The 23,703-nt window shown below is 46.5% G+C and overlaps 1 protein-coding gene across 1 annotated transcript; it reads left to right on the top strand.

Moving 5' to 3' along the window:
• The first annotated feature begins 910 nt into the window (after positions 1–910).
• LOC121136548 (keratin-associated protein 5-5-like) lies at positions 911–22,497 on the top strand. Its single transcript, XM_040737088.1, has 2 exons — positions 911–977; positions 21,410–22,497. Exons 1-2 carry the CDS (start codon positions 911–913, stop codon positions 22,495–22,497), a joined length of 1,155 nt encoding a protein of 384 aa, XP_040593022.1.
• Positions 22,498–23,703: the final 1,206 nt, after the last annotated feature.

Here is a 23,703-nt window from a genome sequence, read left to right as displayed (position 1 = left end):
CTCCAGCCCCGTGGTTGAATTCTGGAACGTTCTGAGAATGAGGTCTTCCCCCCCCAGAAGGCCTCCCGAGGTTCCCTAAGAGGAATGGAGCCATGTTGCTGTGTGGGCCTACTGGATGGGCTGGGCTGCAGAGGGAAGGGACCCGTTTCTACCAGGTTCCGGCTTTTGTCCTTCTAAGAGGAGGGCCGGGCCAATAAACTGCGGTTTGTTTATGCTAGCTGGCATAAGGGAAGGAGGCTCAAGGCGGACCCTATCACCCTGTTAAGTGATGGAATGGAGACTGAGGATTTGCGTGGCACCTAGTTACTCTACAGGGTTTCTGGAGACAAGAGAGGGCTGACGACAAGCACTTGAAGTCTAGAGTCCAGGAGTCGGAGGACCCCAGGAAACAGTCCTCGGATGAAAAACAGAGCAGCTGGGAGCCTGGGGCGGTGGACGCTAAGGGCTCTGCGCCCCGGAGCTGTGCAGCTTGGCAGGCCGCGGGCCCTGCAGGGCTGAGGGGCTCAGGGTTGGGCAGGCAGCCAGCAGCCCACAGGCTGGCCCAGCGCGGGGGCGTCTCCGGGCCCTGGCGCGGAGCCTGGAACGCCCCGTGCCGGAAGCGCCACGTGACCATGACTCCGCAGAAGTCTCGAGCCGCCTGGAAACAAAAGGGCAGCCTAGCGGCCGCCTGGCACAAAAACAGGGCTCCCACTGGTGCCCACGCCGCACCCCAATACCTCTGCACCGCCTCCCGGGGAACCTAGGGTCTGGCGGTTCAGGGAGGCTCGTGGAATGTCACGGAGGAAGCCAGGGCCCTGGGAGCTGCAAATTCGAGACGGGGGTGGGGCGCGCCACGTGGGCTGCAGAGCACTCACGATCGCCTTCGTTCGTCATCACCCTCTGGCAGATTACCCTCCCCGAGCTGTAATACATGAAAGATAATTGTCCCTGCACCATCATCGGCCTCCGCTTAGGAGGCTTAAGTGAGGACCTTCCACGTAAGAAGTGCCTCATAGGCGGCACTCCGGCTCCCTTCTCCCAAACCAGCTCAGAATTCGGGTCAATTAACTGCTAATGACAAAGGCCCAGCAGGGAAGCAGCTTCAAGCCTGGGAGCTTGGTCAAAGGCATAGAGTCCTAATGCTGCAGAAGTGGGGGGGGGGTTCGAGTTAGTCCCCAGTGCCCCACCCCGGCTTTGAGCTGGCTGAGGAAGCCTGAGTGTAGGGAGTATCTACTGCCTGCCATTCCTGTTAGCCCAACATTGACTCCTAGGCACCTGAGGCAAGAGAATGACCTCTCCTATCACTTCTCCAGCCACCCAGGGACTTCTTGGGTGTGGGACATTGGCACTTTGGAGTAGATTTAGCCCTTATCTGCTTTGCAATTCACTCTCCTGGAGGAGCCCCCAGGAGACAAAAGCCTTTTTACTGACTCCAAGCCTCCCTAATCTGTAAACTGGGAGGACGTAGAGGACGTATCTAAGAACACTGGTGTTATTGGCCCCAGATGTACTCTGCTGGATTCAGCTGGGTATGGTGATGCACCCCTGCAATCCCAGCCCTCAAGAGGCTGAGACAGGAGAATTGATAGTTCTTGGCTAGCTTGGTTTATATTGCGAGTTCCAGTCCAGGCAGAACTGCATAGTGTAACTGTCTCAAAACAAAACCCTAATCAGGTACCAAGCTGACTTTCATTCCTTGTTCCTGCAAGAATGGCGAATTAGAGCCCCAGATGTCGGAAAAGAGCATAGCCCTTGAGACTGCAGGCCATCTTGAGTCAGTGGGTGGGGTCACTTTGCTGCCAAGTTTGGTGATGGTGGAGCCCATAGGGTGGGAGGAAACAACAATCTTTGCTAAGTTAACCTCTGACCTCCACATGTGTTCTGCGGCAACAACACTTCCTGCTCCCACCAAATGACCCAATGTGGAAGAGAAAGGAAAAGAACATGGGCCAGAACTGGCCTAGCACCTCCTCAGCTGACAGCTGTGTATCTAGATGTCCTTTTGTCCAGGGACCCGACCCACCCTGGCCTTCTCCACCTCCTCTCCCTCCTCCCAGCCTTGGCCCCTACTACTTAGAGGTGCCTTTTCACCCCCAGGACCTGCCCAATGCCCGGTAGTCTGGGCTCTGAATACTGCTGCTGACAAATGCTTGTTGAAAAATTCACTAACTAAGCCTCTCCCAGGTCCTCTAAGCTGACAATCCGAACTTCTTTTAAGATGAAAGTCCAAGTCAAGATTGTCAAATAAAAATCTATTTTTTATTCAAAGAGGACGATTTTATTAGATTTGGGGCCTTTTGTTTGTTTTGTTTGAGACAGGGTTTCGTGTTGCTCAGGTTGGCATCAAACCTGCTCGGTGGCCAAGGATGACCTTGAACTCCTGATTCCTCTGACTTGACCTCTTGAGTGCTGAGTTGATTGACATGCTCAGTGTGTACCTCATTGGGAACCGAACATAGGCCTTCATCAATGTTAGGCACTCTACCAACTGAGCTATACCACTAACTAATAGTTAACTCCTTTTGAGTCATGTAAGTGTATATAGCCACGGATGGCAGGCAATCATCATACTTGTCAGGCCTTTTGCCTTTCAAATGTGAAAGAGTAAAAAATGGCAGGAACCTGGGAGATCTGGTAAGGAGTATGGGCACTGAGGGTATGAGTACGGGGAGATGCAAGGGGAGCCCTCCTCTAGCTTCCTAGGGCAGTGATCCGTGAACTAGCATAGGGCAGGAGAGAGAGCTGGAGGCTGGAGGTTCTCTAAGTCTAGTGAGATGGTCTCCTTGACTTTCCATGACATGGCCCTGTCAGGAACTCCACCCATATTTCCTCTGGTGAACAAGCCAGACTAGAAAATTGCAGGCAGGGGTCATCACCAAGAGAACAAGTCCTCGAGAAATGCTGTGACGGATACACATTTGTCTGTCACTGAGGACCAGAGAGCATGGGAAACCCAGGAAGTGGGCAGTTGAAAAGGATGTGAAAGCCACAGCCAGGCCAAACCCCATCTGCTGGGCTCCCGTGTGATCTAAGTTAACCATCCCAGGCCTGCAGCTGACTCACTGTGGCAGAGGCAGCCTAACTTGAGAGAGAAGCATGTACAGAAGAATCCAAGTTCGAGCCTGACTGGGCCGTTCACAGTCTGTGTAGCCTAACTACAGTCACCTATCCTATTGTTGAAATGAGGTTTTGGTTTTGTTTTGTTTTGTTTTGTTTTGTTTTTTTGAGACAGGATTTCTCTGTATAGCCCTGGCTATCCTAGAACTCACTCTGTAGACCAAGCTGGCCTCAGACTCACAGAGATCCAGCTGTCACTGCCTCCTGAGTGCTGGGATTAAAGGTGTGCACACCATCACCTCCCAGCTGAGATAAATTCTTGTTATATTGCCCAGGCCAGGTTTTGAATTTGCTATTCTCCTGCCTGGCCCTCCCGAGCAATTGAGATTTCCCAGTTAGAGTCTGGATTATATTGAGTTAGTGTGTTTGCCATGCAGTTATGAGACGCCAACCCAGGGCCTGGTGCATGCTTAGGTGAACTCTATGCCACTGAGCTGTACCCTTGGCCCTCCTCATTTTGAAAATGGAGTCAGTGAAACTGTGTGTGGTGACAAACACCTATGATTCCAGAATTCAAAAGGTGGAGGCAGGAGAATCTTGAGTTTGAGGCCACTCTCAGTTTTATAGACTTTATCAAAGAGGGAGGGAGGGAAGGGAGGAGTTAAAAAGAAGATAAAGACAATTATTGTTTTGTTGGCCCATGCTGCTGTCATTCTCTTCTTGGTAACTATACACACATGCACACACCCCCACACTTACACACATACAAACCATCACTACCTTTTCCTTCTTTCCCCAGACAGGGTCTCCTGTTGCTAAATCTGGCCACAATCTACTTTCTCCATTATAGAACCTGGTGTGTGAGGGCTGGGAAATATCTCAGTCTGTAAAGTCTCTGCTGGGTAAGCAAGAAGACTTGAGTTCAGAGCCCCAGCACCTACATAAAATCTGGGTACAGTATCTATATGCATCCTAGTGTTTGGGAAGTAGAGACAGAAGCCAGCAGCCAAAATACAGAGCTCTGGGTGCAATGAGAGCCCCTACTAAAAACAAAAACAAAATGGGGAATAACTGATAGACACTTGACATTGTCTCTCTGGCTTCCACATGTACATGGATGGACACACACACACACACACACAATGGTGCATGCTTACAATCACAGCACTTGGGAGTCAGAGGCAGGTAGATAGATCACAGAGAGCTCAAGACAACCCTGGTCTACATGGTGAATTCTATAACAGCCAGAACTCTATGGTGAGACTCTATCTAAATGACATGGCAAAAACAGACAGGCATGTTAACTCAAGACTGGCCAGGAGGACCAATTGATCCTACTAGACCCTTCTCTGAAATGGATGCTGATGTTGAGAGACAGGAGCTGCTCTTTCCAAACCTGAGTTTGGGCTGCAAATGACCGTGTTCTCCACCTTTCCCCACTATGTAGCCACAGCCTGTGTGCATAAGTCAGACAGAGACGAAGAGAGTCTTGGAGATGTCAGGTTCTGCTCTTGGATACTTCTTCCCTGGTACCCCTCCCAGATGGGAGCTACAGATGTCCATGAATACAGATTTATTTATTTATTGAAAAGAGAACTACTAGGTGAAGTAGTTCTTGCAGGGAACTACTTCTTTTCGAAGGGTAGGGAGGGCAAGTGGAGAGAAGCCTCAGGTAAGAGGACAGAATGCTGTGGACTGAATTGGGTCAGAGCCTGAGGGCTTCGTAGGCCCTCTATTTCCATCAGGTGTGTCCCCTAGGGGATTGATGGGAAATGCTCAGTGCCCAAGCAGAGCCTACTTCCAGATCCTCAGGTGGTCTTGTTCCACTTCAGGGAGGAAGAGATCTAAAAGCAAACAGTGAGTGGATGTGCTTTCAAGTGCTAGGAACAGGCTGAGCTCACCCGGCCCATGCCTTGCATCAGCTGCAGGGATGCCTGCCAGGCCTTGGAAATTAAGGCAGAAATCTCCCAGGAGCTCCCAGCACCTCTTCTTGCTCTCAGTGAGAGGTAGCAGAAAGGAGCAGACAAGTCATGGGCTCTTTAGGCACTCCATTCCCAAGTCACTCCCTGCCTAGCTCTCAGGGACCTAGGTAGCCAACAGTCTGTGTGATCACACTGGCTGAGGTCTCCATGCTAGAAGCCTTCCTAAAGTTGGGGATGCCTCTCAGGCTGAGCTGGGAACGTTGGGACTGGTTCCTCCCTAGCTTATGACACCCTAAGTTTATTTTGTTGTTTGATAGAGATACTAAGAACTGAGTGTGCAGCTTGGTGATAAAGCGCTCTCTCAAGGCCCTGGGTTTCAATACCCAACACTAAAAATAAAAATAAAAACCAAAACCAAACAAAAAAACCCAAACCCAACAACAGTAACAAAACCTCAAACAACAGTGGCCAGTACTACCAACACAGGCAGAAAACTAGTCAGGGAGACTTCTGATGGGGTTTACTACTGCTGCAACTGGGGAGTCACAGGGCTATCTGGTTCCAGTTCTAGCCTACAACCAAGTAGTCAGTGGCCAAGCCAACTTCCTTGTAACACCAGGCTGGGATCAGGTCTTCCTATCAGGAATCTACCCTTTCTCCCCAGCTTCTCTGAGTGGCCATACACTCTACTTTTTTTGCCCTCTCCCAGTGTCCATGGCTGTCCAGACCTGTGGGTAGTTGATTATGAATGCCCTGTTCTGAAGAGTACAACCTGTGCCAACCACTACCACCCTTCTTGGCCTTGGTGAATTAGAGGTCCATTAAAAGGGCATCTAAAGAAAGCCCAGCTAAGCCGGGCGTTGGTGGCACATACCTTTAATCCCAGCACTCAGGAGGCAGAGGTAGGTGTATCTCTCTGAGTTCGAGGCCAGCCTGGTCTACAGAGCGAATTCCAGGACAGGCTCCAAAACAATACAGAGAAACCCTGTCTTGAAAAAGAAAAGAAAGAAAGAAAGAAAGAAGGAAAGAAAGCATGTACAAGGCAGAGAGGCAGATCTCCCAGTCTGAGGCCAGCCTGGTCTACAGTGCTAGTTCCAGGATAGCCGGGGCTACACAGAGAAGCCTTGTCTTGAAAAACAAGCAAACAAAGCTCAACTGTCTCTTCCCCAACCTTGAGCCAACTCCTAAAACTACAGGAACCTTAATGTTTGTTATTAGATGTTGCAATCCTGTGGTATTACATTGAAAACATCCATGCTGTGTTCCCCACACTCGAGTATGGAGGCAGGGTGATCAGAAGTTAGTTCAGTGTTATCCTCTGCCACATAGTGTGTTCAAAGCCAACCGGGGCTACATGAGATCCTATCTCAAAACAGAATAGGGGACGGGCTGCAGAGATGGATGAACAGTTAAGTGCGCAGCTGCCCTTGCTGAGGACTCCAATTTAGTTTGCAGCAGTCTCATCAGGCAGCTCACAACTGCCTGAACCCGCAGCTTCGGGTGCCTCTTCTGGCCTGTGAGAGCATCTCCACACACCCTCACACAAACACATAATTAAAGGAAAAAACCATTTAGTCAGGTGGCGATGGTGCACACCTTTAATCCCAGCACTTGGAAAGCAGAGGCTGGTGAATCTCTGTGAGTTCAAGGCCAGCCTGGTCTACAGAGAAAGTGCCAAGACAGGCTCCAAAACCACACAGAGAAACCCTGTCTCAAAAAACAAAACAAAAACAAACAAAAAAGGTTTAAATCTTTTAAAAATATATAACAGAAAAACAAGTCTCTCTCCAGCACCTGTTCCTCAGCTGTCCCTTACTCCGAGGCCAGTGGTGTCACCTGCCATTGTGTATCTTTCCAGAAGCCCTAAACTCACCCACAAGTTCGGTGACACCTAACTTTTATGCTCGAAGCAGGATGACAAACTTCTCGGCTCTGAGCACCCTTGGAGAACTACTAGCAGAACAACCAGAGTTAAACTCCGCCGTAGGCCCATGTCCCAGTGTCTCCTCCTTCTTAGCCCGTGTCACTCTCCTAGGTGTCCAAGGCACAACCACACATGGCAGTTGGCACCAGCCTCGTTCCTTGGAGAAGTTAAGATGTTAATGAGACTCCAGTCACATGCTAGATACTCCCAGGGTTCTGGCATCATCACCCATCTCCCTAAAGCCTTTTTGCTCTGGGAAGGGCGGCAAGTCCTTGGGTAAAACGCCATGCCTTCTCCATGGACATCTCAAGGACAGAGTCAAGCAGTCCTCTGTGCCCCTGTGAGCTGGACTCTGAGCTGAGACCCCGAGGGGCCAACGACACCGGCTGAATTAAAGGGGACAAAAAGAAGGTTTGTGACTCTGCCAGGGCACCCCCAGGCACTGGAGTTTCACTTGGACCCTGGCTCTGGAACACTGAAATCTCTGACCCACATGCCACTAGATTTTCTTTTCCCACACAGTTGGCTCAGTTAATGTCCCTGCCCCAAGGCCAAGGCCGAGGGCTGCCTCCTCAGGGGAGACTCTGCAGCCTGTTCCTTGCCCACAAACAACAGAACTACACATTATCACTCAGTGGTCAAAAAGACTGTCCCCCAAGCAGTGCAAACAGTACAGTTCTGTAGTCGAAGGATGACTTGCCCAGGGCCATACCCTCGCAACATCTGTCATCTCAAGGGGGGGTGGTGGCATGTCTAGGTTGAACCTTCCCTTGTCTGTCCCCTTGTTCTGTCTTGGGTGGGTATGAAAGATAACTTCAGTGAGGAAGGTCTCTAAAAAAGTCACAGTGCCCAGAGAGGGAGGTTAGCAGGAGGCAGGAAGAAGGGGCAATGGTTTTTTTGGGGGGAGGGGACAGGGTAGGAGCTGTGTCTGGCCAGCTAGGCAGTGGGGATTTGGAAGTGGGGAGGAATTTGTTTACTTCAGCCTGGTGAGTGAGGTAGTGGGGGCAGGGGGATTGCTTACTTGGCTTACTTCAGAGTGCTGCTAGCAGCTGCTATGGCTTGTTTGTAAATACAGACTTAGTTTTGGTGGGGAGTATCGAGGCCATCTATGAAGCAGAGGGTTGCTGAGGAGAGGAAGTCAGAGGGGCTGGAATCAGAGAGGGAATCCTGAGGATGGAGGAACTGGTGAGCCCAAGGGGTCACAGGTCACGTGGAAAGTTCCACTTGAGTTTCCCTACTACCACCACCGGAAACTCTGTGAATTTGCAAAGGAGTTCAAAGGCTAAACTGTTTCCCTTCTTACTTCCTCCTTCTCTACAAGAGTCCCCACCCTGAGAAGTCACTATCTTACTGGGCACTCATAGGCTCTTAGAGCAGCGGTTCTCAACCTGTGGGTCTGGACCCCTTTGGGGGTTGAAGGACCCTTTCACAGGGGTCACATCTTAGATATCTGTGTTATGACTAGTAAGGCTAGGAAAGTTAGAGTTATGAAGTAGCAACAAATTAATTTTATGGTTAGGGTCATCCCAACATGAGGAACAGCATTGCAGGGTCACAGCATTAGGTCTTTCTTTAACACCACCATCATTGTACAATCCTCTACAGCAACTGCCGAGAGCATGGCCTTGAACTTCTGATCCTCTGCACTCCACTTCCATGACCAGTTTTATGGGAGGCGGCGGCAGAGGCCTGCAGCCCGGGCTTCCCACATGCTAGGTAAGCAGTCTACCTTCTGAGCTACATCCCAGCCCCTGGAGGGATTCCATTTCCTCACAATCTGCACTCAGTATGCCAGGAAACCCTTTGAGCTCCACCTCCAAAACCAACCGTTCTCCCCTTGCCGCTTGTCCTGGCCACGTCCTCCAGGCTTTACATGAGTGACCCAGCCCACTGCCACCTCCATGGCCAGGCCTCTTCCATTCTCCCCTGACTTGGCTTCTGTTACCCTGACCTTCTTGCTGCTTTTTAACCACTGTGGTCCTCTTGTCCTGGAGCAAAGCAGGCTGTTTATTTCCGCTGGTCTCTGGTAGACACTCACATCTCAGTGAGACCTCCACAGGCCACCCTAATTTAGACGTCAGATTTTCCAACATGCCAGATCTTAGGTTTTTCTTCTTTGCATGTTTTTCACAGCACTCAGTCACCACTTGACGTGTGTGTGTGTAATATGTATACAATATCTTGGATACAAATGCATAGTCAGAAGCTACACATGGCAGCTCAGACACTTGGGAGGTGGGGCAGAAGGGTCAGGAATATAACAACTACATTTAAGGTCAACTGGAGCCTTATATGACCTCATCTTAACCCTTTCCCCTCAAAATCCTACAAAATATGATTAGGAAGAATACACTCTAGTACTCTTGGCACAGTTAGGTGATTATAGTCAACAACTTATTGTGTATTTCAAAATATCTAGAAGGAAGGATTTTGAATGTTTCTTTTTTTTTCTTTTTCTTTTTCTTTTTCTTTTTACGAGACAGGGTTTCTCTGCATTGTTTTGGAGGCTGTCGGTCCAGCCTGGTCTGAGTGTTTCTTTTTTTTTTTTTTAAGATTTATTTATTATGAATACTACAGCCTGCCTGCATGTCTGTCTACACACCAGAAGAGGCCACCAGATCTCATTATAGAAGGCTGTGAGCCACCATGTGGGTGCTGGGAATTGAACTCAGGACCTCTGGAAGAGCAGTCAGTGCTCTTAACCTCTGAGCCATCTCTCCAGCACTGGTCTGAGTGTTTCTAACATAAGAAGTGATAAACATTTGGGAATAATGCATGTGCTAACTATCCTGATTTGGTCATTATATATTACATGCATGTATAGAAAGATTCCATTGTAGTCTATAAGTATGTATAATTCTGCTTTAGTTAAAAATAAATAGATAAGCGCACGCCTTTAATTCCAGCACTCGGGAAGCAGAGGCAGGAGGATCTCTGTGAGTTCGAGGCTAGGCTGGACCGACAGCCTCCAAAACAATACAGAGAAACCCTGTCTCGTAAAACCGAAAAAAAAATAGATAAGCATGGTAGGTTTTTCTGTTTCATTTTATTTGTGTTTGTGTATCCCTGTCTGGCCTGAAACTCACCCTGTCTGGCCTGGAGCTCGAACTCGAAGATCCACCTGCTTCTGCCTTCCAAGTGCTAGAACTAAAGGTGGGCCACCACCGCCCCGCTAGAGGGGCGTGCTTTTAATCTCATCACTCAGGAAGCAGAGGCAAGATCTCTGTGAGCTCAAGGCCAGCCTGGCCTACACAGTAAGTCCCAGGACAGATTGGGCTATAGAGAAACCCCATCTCAAAATAACAAAAAGTAAAATAAGATTTAGCTAGGTGTGGTAGGTATGCTTATATCCTTAGCACTCAACTCAGAGACAGAGACCAGCCTAGGCTACTCATGACCCACTCTCAAAAAATAACAATAGTAGGAGTTGGCTCAGTCAGTGAAGCACTTGGCATGCACACGTGAGGACCCCGGTTCAATCCCAGCACCCACTTTAAAAAGCCAGCAATTATATAGTGGCTGTAATCCTGGTGCAAGGGAGGCAAAATACATTAGCCAGCTAGCCTGGAAAACTGACCAGTGTCAGCTTCAGTGAGAGGCCCTGTCTCAAAAACCAAAGGTGAAGAGTGACTGAGGAAGACATCTAGTGTTGACCTTTACCCCCCCTACACACATGTGCACACAAAAATGTACACACATACACACAATTTCTTTCAGGACAGAGTTTCTCTGTGAAACAGTCCTGGCTGTCCTCGAACTCACTCTGTAGACCAGGCTGGCCTCGAACTCACAGAGATCCGCCTGCCTCTGCCTCCCAAGTGCTGGGATTAAAGGTGTGCACCACCACTGCCCGGCTACACACAGGATTTTAAAAAGTAAAAGTAAGCATCACACATCTCTGTGGTTATTACCTGTCACTCACTCCTAAGACACGAAAGCCTTACGAAGATGGAGAATTCGTCTGTATAGTTTACCGTAAGAGTCAGCGAGGGACTACTTCCTGGCTCACAGTTCAGCAAATACTGAAGCTGCTGTATGAATGTATAAAGGGGGCTAAATGAGCTACCTGGGACAAGGTAGTAGCAAATAGAGAGATTCAGAGAACTAATCTTTTTCCTAAGGTCGCAGGGTGTGATGAATCTGGGACTCCAAGCCTAGGTCTGATTTAACTGTGCTGTGTGCTTGTGGAAATTTCCATCTCTCCATCCTGTCAGGGCCATCTTTGCGATCACTTGCTCCCCACTGGTTTGGTCTGACTGTGTCTTCCTAATGGCACCTGCTCATCAGCCTCTCACAGCTCAAATCCATTCTATAAAAAAAGCACGATAAAGTTCATGCTCGTTGTGTAATGACAGCATGATTCATGCTCAGCCAGGAAAATATAGTTTTAAAATAGAAAGAACACTATTGCCTATCACCTAGAGTCTATAGGCTGCGATGGCTATCACGTTGTCATTTTATTCTGGTGTGTATGTGTGTGCAAGCGCGAGCGCCTGTGTGTGTGTGTGTGTGTGTGTGTGTGTGTGTGTGTGTGTGTATGATTGTGCATTCGAACCGTAACACTGTATGGAAAGCTGTCGTGAGGGAGACCTGGAAAGAGCTCCAGGATATGGGCTCGCCAAAGAGAGCCCGTGCAGACCCCAGCTGCAGGGTGGAAATGGAGGAGGAGCACCGTGACCAGGAGCAATTCAGAGACAGTGGAGGGTAAAAGCAGTAGAACATGGAGGCCATAAGGAAGAGGGAACCAGAGATCCCTCCCCAGGTCAGCAGCTGAGTGACTAGGTAGAAGGTGGCAGCTCTGTCAAGATGCAGAGACAAACGCTGACTCGGGAGGCAGAAGCAGGAGGATCAGGAGTTCAAGGCCATCCTCAGAGAACTGATCTAGCAAAGCCTAGCCTACTGTGGGCGGAGCCATCCCCAGGCAGGCGGGCCTGGGCTGTATAAGAAAGGTAGCTGAGCTAGTCAGAGGAAGGCAGCCAGTAAGCAGTGTTCCCCTGTGGTCTCTACTCCGGTTCCTGCCTCCAGGTTCCTGCCTCGGTTTCCCTTGATGGTGGATTAACCTGTAATCCAAACAAACCCTTTCTTTCCCAAGTTGTCTTTCTGGTCAGTGTTTATCACAGCAATAGAATAGCAAACTAGAACACCGTTCTCCCAGAGAGCCCAGGTTTGGTTCCCAGCACCCACACGGGGGCAGTTCACAGCTGCCCACGACTTCAGCTCCAAGGGATCTGATGTTCTCTTCTGGTCTCTGTGGGCACCCATACTTTCATGTGCATAACTCCACACAGACACACAAATAAAGCTTAAAAGACTTCCAACACAATGAACACTTCCCCACCCTGTCCTGTTGGTCCCTTGGGCTCCACAACATGTCCCTAATTTGTGTGTGCAGGGCTTACTTTATTATACTGGGTTACACAAGGTCATGCGAGTATAGAAATGAGCATACATGCCGAGCGTATTGCCTTCCGTGCCCATGACCCTCCCTGTCTCACCCCCACTAGCACCTCTGTTCCCTAGACGGTTTTTAAAATAACTACTTTATGTGTGTGGACATTTTGCCAGCATGAATGTAAGTGCAGGCTTGGTGCCTGAGGAGGCCAGAAGAGCACATTAGATCTCAAGTTGCAGGGGGTTGTGAGCTGGGAATCGAACCTGGGTCCTCTTGGGGAGCAATCAGCATTTTCATGATTGCCACTGTTCTGACTGGGGAGAAAGGGAATATTTATACACTTTTAATTTACATTTCTGCGATGGCTATTGAAGTTGAACATTTTTAAAAAATATTCGTTGGCTTTGTACTTAATCTGTTTTTTAAAAACTTTTTATTGATTCTTTGTGGATTTTACATCATGCATCCTGATTCTACTCATCTTCCATCCCCACACCCTGCTTTGTTTCTGCCCTCTGCCCTTGCAACCGCCCCACCAAAAAATAAAAATAAAAAAACAGACAAAACTAAAACCAAACCAAACCAAAAGCCAAAAAAACCAAAGAACAAAACAAACAAAAGGAAACTTAGAAACATCGTGGTGTGAAAACCATAGTGTGGCCCAGTGAGTCTCCCTTGTATTTCATCTTTAAGAATTGCCTGGTCATTTCATTAGACGTTTGTTTGTTTGTTTGTTTGTTTGTTTTTTCTGAGACAGAATTTCTTTGTGTAGCTTTGGAGCCTGTCCTGGAACTAGCTCTTGTAGACCAGACTGGTCTGGAACTCACAGAGATCCACCTGCCTCTGCCTCCCGAGTGCTGGGATTAAAGGCGTGCGCCACCACCGCTGCCTGGCTCTAGACTATTTATTGATTTGTTTCATTTTCTGTGTGTATGCGCTCAGTTTCTTGAGTTCTTTGTATATTCTAGATATTATTTCTCTTCCAAATATGTAATCAGCAAGATTTTCATGGACTTTTTACATTTTTGGGGTTTTTTTTTTTTGAGACAGTGTTTCTCTATGTAACCCTCGCTGACCTGGATCTGACTATGTAGGTCAGACGGGCTTCACACTCAAAAAGATCCCCCTGCCTCTGCTTCATGAGTGCTGGAGTTAAAGACAAGAGCCACCATGAGTTTGGCTTCACAGATCATTTTACAGTTTTCATTTTTAAACAGACATATTTGCTTTATAAATAAAGGTAAGGACATTGGATCTGCTGGGCCTGGAGCTACAAATGGTTGTGAGCTGCCATGTTGGTGCTGGAAATTGAATCCAGGTCTTCTGCAAGAGTCAAAACTGCTCTTAACCGTGGATTCATCTCTCCAGCCCCTTCTACCTTTTCTATTGTGGTCTCAGGATGGGACTCAGGTTTCCAGGCTTATAGGAAACCCCATTACCCACTGAACCATCTAAACAAACACCGTGGACCATTTTTAATGCCCACGTCAGACTTGTCCTGACACCAGGCTATTCCAGGTGGGGCTCTGTTCTACCTGACCTGTGTGTCTGGTTTACGGTCTAAAACAGCCACAGACATTGAGTATGAAGGCCATTAGCAGCCATTAGGCCATTAGGTGACTAAGTCACGGTGACTAACTGGGTCCCCGTGCCAGTGAAGACAGAAGAATTGAAAATTCTGATTTCAAACCTCAGAGGCAGAGATTGACGAGGTCAGTCTGGATTGTGGAGCTTTGGGAACCAACACTTGTGGGTCAGCAGAGTAGAACTCTCCCTCCAGAAGGGGGACTGAGGATCACCAGGAAGTCAGGCATGCCTGGAGGGCTTAGGGATGTTCCTATAGATGTGATTGCTGAGGTTGTGTAGACAGAAAAGAGCAGAACAAAGAATCTGGACATTCGGGTGCAACCTTTATCCATCATGCAGCCAGAAGTTCCCAGGAGTCACCTCGACTAAGCTCTCAAACAGACTCGTTCTCTCTCAGGTCCCAAATATCATCGATTCTAGTCCTACCAGGCAAGGGGCACCAGGCAGGATGCAATTAACTCTGGGCCTTTGCACACATGTCTTGGATTCTTTATTTATAATTCTTCAGAAAAAATATTTGAGACACATTCTTCGGGCTGGAGGGCTGGCTCAGTGGTTAAGGCTCTTGCGTGGCTGCTGTTGCAGAGGACTCAGATTCGGTCCTATAGCCCACATCACATGCACACAGTTGCCTGTGCCTACCTGTTCAGGGGATCTGAACCTTCTTCTGGCCCCCAAGGACTCCTCCAGGCAAATGACATGCACACATAAAACAGACATTTTTTAAAGTTATATTCTTTTTTTTTTTTTTTTTACATTACTGTATCATTTATTGCCTTTTAGGTTTAGTTGTTACTGAGGTAGAAACAAAAGTTTAGCACCATATTTACAAAGCAGTCATTGCTTAATATTTTCCAATCACTGACTACAATTTTCCAGTCATCTCATTTAAATAAGAAGACAACTTAATTCATAGATTACAAAATTGACATCAAGTTCAGGTTAAACTATATTTAGGGGTCAACAGGTTAACCTACATCAGCTTATTTTATTTTTGTGAGTAGTTCTTTAATCTTAGGAAACCTTTTTTAAAGAGCTGAGATTAAAATTAAGATTTATATTTGTGTGGATTTTACTTTGAGTGGGGGAGATTTTAAAAAGTAGGTCAGTGATTACCAGACTTAACCAAATTATAGATGCATGGAAGAACTACACATTCCCATAAAGCTAATGTTCTCATTGATCCCCACCATTATGATAGAGATAATTTGGTGACTAATGCAAGATGAAACTCTCAGCTTGGAAAGTAACAAGGAATAGGATGTAAGCATGAGGTTCTGTTTTTTATTCATGGATGCCCCCTCAGAAAAATATTCAAAGGGGTAACTGGCTTGGAAATTGGTATTTGTGTATAGTAAATCCCACTCATCTTTTTTGCCTATTTAAAGCTTCTCTCAATTAAAGTGCATGTGTGAATGTTCACTTGTATTGAAGGTGGTGCTTTTGGGTGGTGAAATGCAAAATGCATGAGATGTAATTTGATGTTAGACGAAATAAGATATAACTGGTTTTGACTAGACTGAGAGATATATTACATAACTCAATGGTGTTAAGTGTTCATTTTCTCCATATTAAGTCTCATTTTTTCTCATTGCTTTCAAAATCCCAAGTTGACAATTAGTGCCGATTAATAAATGCTGCTGAACACTTAATATCCAGATGCCCAACCATAGCTCACATACAGTGCTTTTTCAGGATTTAAATGTGCCTAAAAGCACAAATGTAACTCTGAACAATTTTGAGAGTTACAATGGTGGTCAGTGGATTGTCATTGTAGAATATATCTGTGTATGTTCAATATTCTGATTCAGGACAGAATAAGCTTAAAAATGGTATATAGTTGTGTGTGTGGTTTACCACCCATCCCAACCACCCCCATTTTTATTAATTCTAAACCCTGTTATGTTACTGGTAAATTATGAGGAAATAAAGTTTGTAAAAAAACTTAATTCTGAAGATATTCACCATTTTAAGTGTCATTCATTTCACTGCTTTAACATTATAATACTGATGGGAATGTTCTGAAAAATAAAAGCAAAAAGTGTAAAAACCAGTTATCTTTGAGTGGTGTGTTTAAGGGGATATTACAATTCTTTTTTTTTATTAATATTTTTTATTTTCCATTTTAAATTTAGATAAGAAACAAGGTTGCTTCACAAGTCAGTACGAGGTCCCTCTCCCTTTCCCTCCCCTCCTCCCGTGCCCTCCCCGCATCCCCCCCCGTTATCCCCTCATTCCCCCAGGGAGGGTGAGGCCCTCCATGGGGGTGTCCATAGTCTGTCATTTCATATAGGGCAGGGCCTAGACCCTTTCCCAAGAGTTCAGGGTGAGAGTGCACCTCACATTGTTCTATGGGAGTCCAAAGTCCGTGTGTATAATTGGTATCGGTACTGATCTGCTGCCCAAGGCTCAATAGATTACCTAGGCCTCCTCACTGACACCCAGATTCAGGGGGTCTTGATCAGTCCCATGCTGGATTCCCAGGCTGATGCCTGGGATTCTAGAGTTAACCTTTGTCTGGTCAGCTGTTTCTGGGGGGTTAAACCAGCCCAGTCTTAATCCCTTTGATCATCAGTCCTCCCTCTCTGATACTGGCTTTCTTGAGTTCAGCTCAGTACTTAACCAGCCACTAAATGTAGTTTCTGTTTCCCAGACTGTCTGGCCATAGGATTGTAGGCTGGCACTCCCCAGATCTATGTCTAAAATCCATATATGAGAGAGTACATGCCATGTTTCTCTTTTTGTGACTGGGTTACCTCACTCAGGATGGTTTCTTCTAGTGTCATCCATTTGCCTGCGAATCTCATGATTCCATTATTTTTTTCTGCTGAATAGTACTCCATTGTGTAGATGTACCACATTTTCTCTATCCACTCTTCGGGTGAGGGACATCTAGGTTGCTTCCAAGTTCTGGCTATTACAAATCAGCAAGACAAAAAGGCAGCCCACAGAATGGGAAAAAATATTCACTAATCCCACATCGGACAGAGGGTTGATCTCCAAAATTTACAAAGAACTCAAGAAGCAAGTCTCCAAAACAGCAAAGGACCCTATTAAAAAGTGGGCTGCAGAACTAAATAGAGAGTTTTCAATAGAGGAGTCTAAAATGGCTGAGAGGCACTTGAGAAAGTGCTCAACATCCTTAGCCATCCGGGAAATGCAAATCAAAGCAACTCTGAGATACCATCTCACTCCTGTCAGAATGGCTAAAATCAAAAACACCAATGACAATTTATGCTGGAGAGGGTGTGGCGAAAGGGGGACACTCCTCCATTGCTGGTGGGAGTGCCAACTGGTTCAGCCACTTTGGAAAGCAGTATGGAGATTCCTCAGAAAAATGGGAATAAACCTACCACAAGACCCAGCAACTGCACTCTTAGGCATATATCCAAAAGATGCCCATTCATATAACAAAGATGTCTGTTCCACTATGTTCATAGCAGCTTTATTTGTAAAAGTTATATTCTTAATGATATTTCTAAATACTTAAAAATATTTTTATGTACCTGCATGTATGTTTGTGTACCACTTTCCAGCCTGTACTGGCAGAAGCCAGAAAAGGGTGCTGGATCTTCTAGAATTGGAGTTGTAGATAGTTGTGAGCCACCATATGGGTGCTGGGAACCGAACCTGAGACCTCTAGAAGAGTAACGAATCAAGGGCTCTTAACCCCTGGGCCGTATCTCTAGCCATCTCCTCCCTCCCTGCTTCATTCCTTCTTCTTGAGATAGAATGTCATGTAGCCCAGGCTAGCCTCAAATGCTCTATGCAGAGGATGGTCTTGAACTTCTGATCCTCCTTCCTTTACCTCCTAAGTGCTGATATTATAGACATATGCTGTCATACCTGGAATATGTGTTTCTGGGAATCAAACCCAGGGCTTCTTGCTAGATAAGCGTTATACCAATTGAGCCGTGTCCTAGACGAAAAAGTATTTCTTTACACAAGATTTAAACCATCACTAACAAAAACCACAGCAGAGGAATTAACTTTTAAATTTTAAATGACCAAGAACAAAGAAAGCCTTGGAGGGGACATCACCAATAAAACAATCGTGGACTGTGTGGGTACAACTCAGAGGCAGATTATGTGTTTAGCAGTGTCAGGCCTGGGTTCAATTCCTAACACTGAAAAAAGTTGTCAGTCAGTGGCGACTGAATCAAAGACACAAGAAGAAAACCAAATCCTGTCAGCTGTGAGAAAATGGAGAAGCAACTCACCCGTGCTTCATAGAACCTCCGAGAGGCCTGGGGTTTGGGGAATAGAAAGAAAGAAAGATGGATAGAAAGAAAGGGAAAGAAAGAAAGAAAGAAAGAAAGAAAGAAAGAAAGAAAGAAAGAAAGAAAGAAAGAAAGAAAGAAAGCAAAAAACCAGAGTCGGATGTATACCACCCAAAGCTTTCCACATATCTCAGTGGTAAAGGTACTTGCTGCCAAGGGTGATGATCTAAGTTCTCCCTGAAATGAAGGGTGCACCAGCCTCCACACCTGTGCCGTGGTACACGCGCATCCCTCCCAAAGACTATACAAAAGTAAGCTCCCCCATTGATACCAAGAACAACAGGGTCTCACATCCCCCGGGCTAGACCCTGAAACCACCATTCTCAGTTTATGGGGTGCTGGGGATTGAACCCACAGCTTTGGCTTTGTACATTCTAAGCAAGCTCTCTACTCAAGCCCTGTCTTCCTAGCATCTTCCTTCTTCTCCGTTGAACTCCCCAGAGTCGTCCTCAGATATTTGAAACAGAAAGAAGGGTAGCTACATGGGCCTCTGAGTAAAAGGCTTCTCACCCAGGTCACAAGTCCTTATAGCCTCAATAGCTAGTCATCCCTTTTTTCTCTCCTCACCTGACCCCATCCTCCTTCCAGTATCCATCATACCCATTTACCAAAGCCTGATTTCCTTGGAATGTGTGGGTGGCGTTGTATCATGGCCTGAATTATATCACCAGGAAGATACTGAAAACCTCCAAACTGAGGTACCTGCCTAGGCAGTCCGTGAGGGAAGGGCCCTGGATTTCTAGTCTTTAGATACAGTCCACGCCTTGCCAATTTTTACTTATAATTTCATTTTCCTTTATTTTCTTCCTCCTTCCCTTCCTTTCTTCCTCCTCTTTGTTTTGAGACAGCTTTTCTTGTGGTCCACATACCACCCAGGACTTTATTCGGTACTAGGTATCAAACCCAGGACCTCATGCATGCTGGGTAAGAACTCCACTCCCTGAGATACATCTCCAGGCCCAGGAGACATTAAGATGCCATTTTCCTGCTTGGCATTTCCTCCCAACTGAGCCTAGAGCTGTGCGTACACCAGACAGGCTCTCTACCAATGAGCTATATTCTCAGACCTGCTTAGCTTTACAGTTTTAGTGGTCTACACTCTCAGTTGCAAATTGACTTAATTGGGGTCACAAGAGGTCCTTATTATAGCCAGGCTGATCTTGAACTTGAGAACCTCCTACTTTGGTCTCCCAAGCGCTGGAGTTACAGGTGTGTGCCACCATAGCTGGATTGCAAATTGATTTATTTTATTTATAATTTATTTGTAATTTATGGGTTATACCCATATCTATACCTTCCCCATAGATTAATTTGCATGAACTTCACACAACCAATAAGATAAAAGTAATAGTAATTAGAAAATAAAACCAAACCAAAGTGAATGCAAATGAGACAGAGAAATGAGGGTTTAAGGGGATCTGTGGTAAAGTGATGTCACAAATGCTGATATTGTTGCAGGGTCATTGGAGAGTAAGATTATCCACAGTGATGGGGCAGAGATGCATTCCACACTGTTGCCAGAATAACCCAGGGAATTCTCTTCTCCTTTAGGGATGGACCTCCACTCAGATAAGAGCAGGGGTCTTAACTTGGCTGTAGAAAAGAATTTCAGAACAAGCCCATATAAAGTAGAATTTGAGTTTATTAATAGTATATTTTAAGTGTGAAATTTATAGGAAGAGGCTCAGAAAAGGGAAGACAAACCCAAATGTGGGCATGGGTTCCCCAGAGGAGAGTTGCACCCTGTTCTTCTTACAGTGGCTTGGAGTATCGTCCTGTGGTGTCTGAGTTACATCCTCAGAGGTGTAATTAAAGGCTAAAAAACCTCCTTTTGTAAACAAAGCGGTAAGGTGAATTTACCAAGGGTATTATCCAGTCTTAGTGGTAAGATGAGAGTGTTGAAACCCAGGGTCACAGATCATTTTCACACACAGCTTATGTATTGCCTTTGACCTCTTTGTTTCTTTGTTTCAGTATCTTTATTTTCTAATATTGGCGGATGAATTGATTGATTGTGTGTATGTGTGTTCATGTACATGCATGGCACGTGTGTGAAAGTCAGGAGACAGCGTGTGGGATTCAGTTCTCTCTATCCATCTTGTGGGGACGAACTGGGATCATTAGATTTGGCAGCAAGCGCCTTTCCTTGGTGAGCCAACTCATGGGCCCTGGCTCGGATGATTTTAGGACGCCCCCACCTGTGTGGGTAACTGGCTCTTTCAGTGGTGTGTGAAGTTTCCCGACTCCAGAGTCACAAGGAAAAGATAACCAGATCCTTGCTTGGGTGAAGGGCCTTTTCCGGTCCTCTCATTTTCTTCTCTCCTTCATTCTCTTCATTCTCTGCCTGGCGCTAAGCTAGGAATCTCAGGATTGAGGAGTTACCCCACAAGAAAGACAATTATGATGGTTTGAAGGAGAAATGCCCCCTATGGCCTTAGACCTTTGAACACTTGGTCCCTGGTTAAGGTGCTCTTTGGGAGGTGTGGGAGACTTAGGAGGCGTGGTCTTTTTGATAGCTCGAGGTGGGCTTTGGGAGCTAAAAGACTGGAGCCTGGCTGAATTTTTTCTACTTGAAGATGTGAGCCCTCAGAGGCTGCTCTCAAACCATGACCACCGCCTGTTGACTCTGCTCCACCATTGTGGACTCCAACTCTCTGGAACCATAAGCCCAAATAAACCCTTTCTTCTTTTAGGTGACTTGGCCATGGTTAATTACAGCAACAGAAAAGTAACTAATATGCTGACTGAGTACTGAAACCATCAAGATTATGGTGGGCCACATCTAAAAGAGAAGAGGCTAAAATGTTCTATTTGGGGGCAGGCGATTTTGAAAAAAATATTTATTTATTTATTTAAATTTCATTTTACATTCCAACCAAAGTTCTCTTTCCCACCCCTCCTCCTGCCCCCTTGCCTTCCCACCACCTCACTTCCCCCATACACTCCCCCCAACAGGTAAGGGCTCCCACGGGGAATTGAGAAGGTCTCACACATTAAGTTGGGGAAGGACTAAGCCCCTCCTCCCTGTGTTAAGGCTGAGCATGGCATCCCCGCATAGGGAATGGGCTCCAGCAAGCTAGCTGGTGCACCAGGGATCTTGGTCCTACTGCCAGGGGCCCTGGGACTGGTGATTTTTAAGTTTATTGGTGGCCGTGTGCTGTGGTGTGATGTGTATGTGGTAGGAGGAGTCCCAAAGCTCAAGGCATCTTTCCAAGCTACTGCTGTCACATCTGCATCTCAGGCCACTGCTGTCACATCTGCACCTCAGGCCACTGCTGTCACATCTGCACCTCGGGCCACTGCTGTCACATCTGCACCTCAGGCTACTGCTGTCACATCTGCACCTCGGGCTACTGCTGTCACATCTGCACCTCAGGCTACTACTGTCACATCTGCATCTCAGGCCACTGCTGTCACATCTGCACCTCGGGCCACTGCTGTCACATCTGCACCTCAGGCTACTGCTGTCACATCTGCACCTCAGGCCACTGCTGTCACATCTACATCTCAGGCTACTGCTGTCACATCTGCACCTCAGGCTACTGCTGTCACATCTGCACCTCAGGCTACTGCTGTCACATCTGCATCTCAGGCCACTGCTGTCACATCTGCATCTCAGGCCACTGCTGTCACATCTGCATCTCGGGCTACTGCTGTCACATCTGCACCTCAGGCTACTGCTGTCACATCTGCACCTCGGGCCACTGCTGTCACATCTGCACCTCGGGCCACTGCTGTCACATCTGCATCTCAGGCCACTGCTGTCACATCTGCATCTCGGGCTACTGCTGTCACATCTGCACCTCAGGCCACTGCTGTCACATCTGCACCTCAGGCCACTGCTGTCACATCTGCATCTCAGGCCACTGCTGTCACATCTGCATCTCGGGCTACTGCTGTCACATCTGCACCTCAGGCCACTGCTGTCACATCTACATCTCAGGCTACTGCTGTCACATCTGCACCTCAGGCTACTGCTGTCACATCTGCACCTCAGGCTACTGCTGTCACATCTGCATCTCAGGCCACTGCTGTCACATCTGCATCTCAGGCCACTGCTGTCACATCTGCATCTCGGGCTACTGCTGTCACATCTGCACCTCAGGCTACTGCTGTCACATCTGCACCTCGGGCCACTGCTGTCACATCTGCACCTCGGGCCACTGCTGTCACATCTGCATCTCAGGCCACTGCTGTCACATCTGCATCTCGGGCTACTGCTGTCACATCTGCACCTCAGGCTACTGCTGTCACATCTGCATCTCAGGCCACTGCTGTCACATCTGCATCTCAGGCCACTGCTATCACATCTGCATCTCGGGCTACTGCTGTCACATCTGCATCTCAGGCAGATAGAAAAGATCAAAAGTGAGGAGGCAACTTCCCTTCTCTCTTAAGGGTAAGTCGAGAAGGTCCCACTTTCATTTTAATGTCCCAAAGGCGACCATAGGACACTGTAGTAGGACCGCCAGCCTGCAACTAATGACTCAGAGACTTATTGTTAATTATGAAATCTCGGCCATAGAGCTTACACTTGCTTCTAACTATAACCCATTTATATTAATCTATGTTCTGCCACGTGGCATATGGCTGTTACCTCTCAAACATCCTGCTTCCTCTGTGCTGGTTGGCAGCTCTATCTTTCTTTTTCCCAGAGTTCTCTCTGCCCAGAAGTCCTGTGTATCCCTCCTGCCTAGATATTTACCCTTCAGCTTATTATTACAGTACTCACAGCAATGCATCTTCCCACGGTGTACAAGATCCCACAACATTTCCCTCTGTTTGTCTAAATAAAAGGAAAGGTTTTAACTCTAATACAGTGAAATTATATACAGTAAGAACAATTATTAGGTCAGGATTACATTCACAATGTTTAGTTCACATGCATTTGGCAAATTAGTGAGTCCAAAGTTTTACACTTAAACCATTTTCTATAATAACTTGTGTTATCATTCTAAAATATCTTTTTAGACCTTAAAATATCTTTTTTTAAATAAACAACTTAAGCTTTTATGTTTCTCAACTTATAAACTTTACATCTCTTATGTAAGGTTTTTTTTTCTGAATTTGGTAACAAGGAAAACTATAGCTATCTAGTTTGTTTTGGTTTTGGGTTTTTAAACAGAGTTTCTCTGGATATCTTGGAACTCCATCTGTAGATCAGGGTGCACTCAAACTCAGAAATCCGACTGTGAACCACCAGGCCTGGCAATTACTTTTAATTTTTAAGGACACACCATACTAACATCCACAGTGGCTGCCCTAGTTTACATTCCTACCAGTGATTAAGGATTCCTCTTTCTCTAGATCCTCGTCAGCATTTGTTGTCACTTATTTACTTGACTGTAGCCTTTCTAACTAGGTAGTTACAATTTCCTAGGCAAGCAATAAATCATTAACAGAATATGGTATCATTAAAAATATGTCTCCATTGGGCTGGTGAGATGACTCAGTAAGTAAAGGCACTGGCCACCAAGCTTGATAACCTGAGTTTAGTTGCTAGAATTCAGATAATAGATAAAGCTTGATAACCTGAGTTTAGTTGCTAGAATTCAGATAATA

Source organism: Mesocricetus auratus, unplaced genomic scaffold (assembly GCF_017639785.1).
Source record: "Mesocricetus auratus isolate SY011 unplaced genomic scaffold, BCM_Maur_2.0 Super-Scaffold_100676, whole genome shotgun sequence".
Taxonomy (NCBI): domain Eukaryota; kingdom Metazoa; phylum Chordata; class Mammalia; order Rodentia; family Cricetidae; genus Mesocricetus; species Mesocricetus auratus.
Note: the sequence above shows the minus strand (reverse complement) of the source record. Positions and strands in the feature narration are given on the sequence as shown.

Excerpts from the sequence above, each read along its gene's own strand:
- LOC121136548 (XM_040737088.1), top strand. The coding sequence starts at position 911 with ATGAAAGATAATTGTCCCTGCACCATCATCGGCCTCCGCTTAGGAGGC. Across the intron at positions 978-21,409 it reads CTTAAGTGAGGACCTTCCAC|GCCACTGCTGTCACATCTGC; the intron begins GTAAGAAGTGCC and ends TCTGCACCTCAG.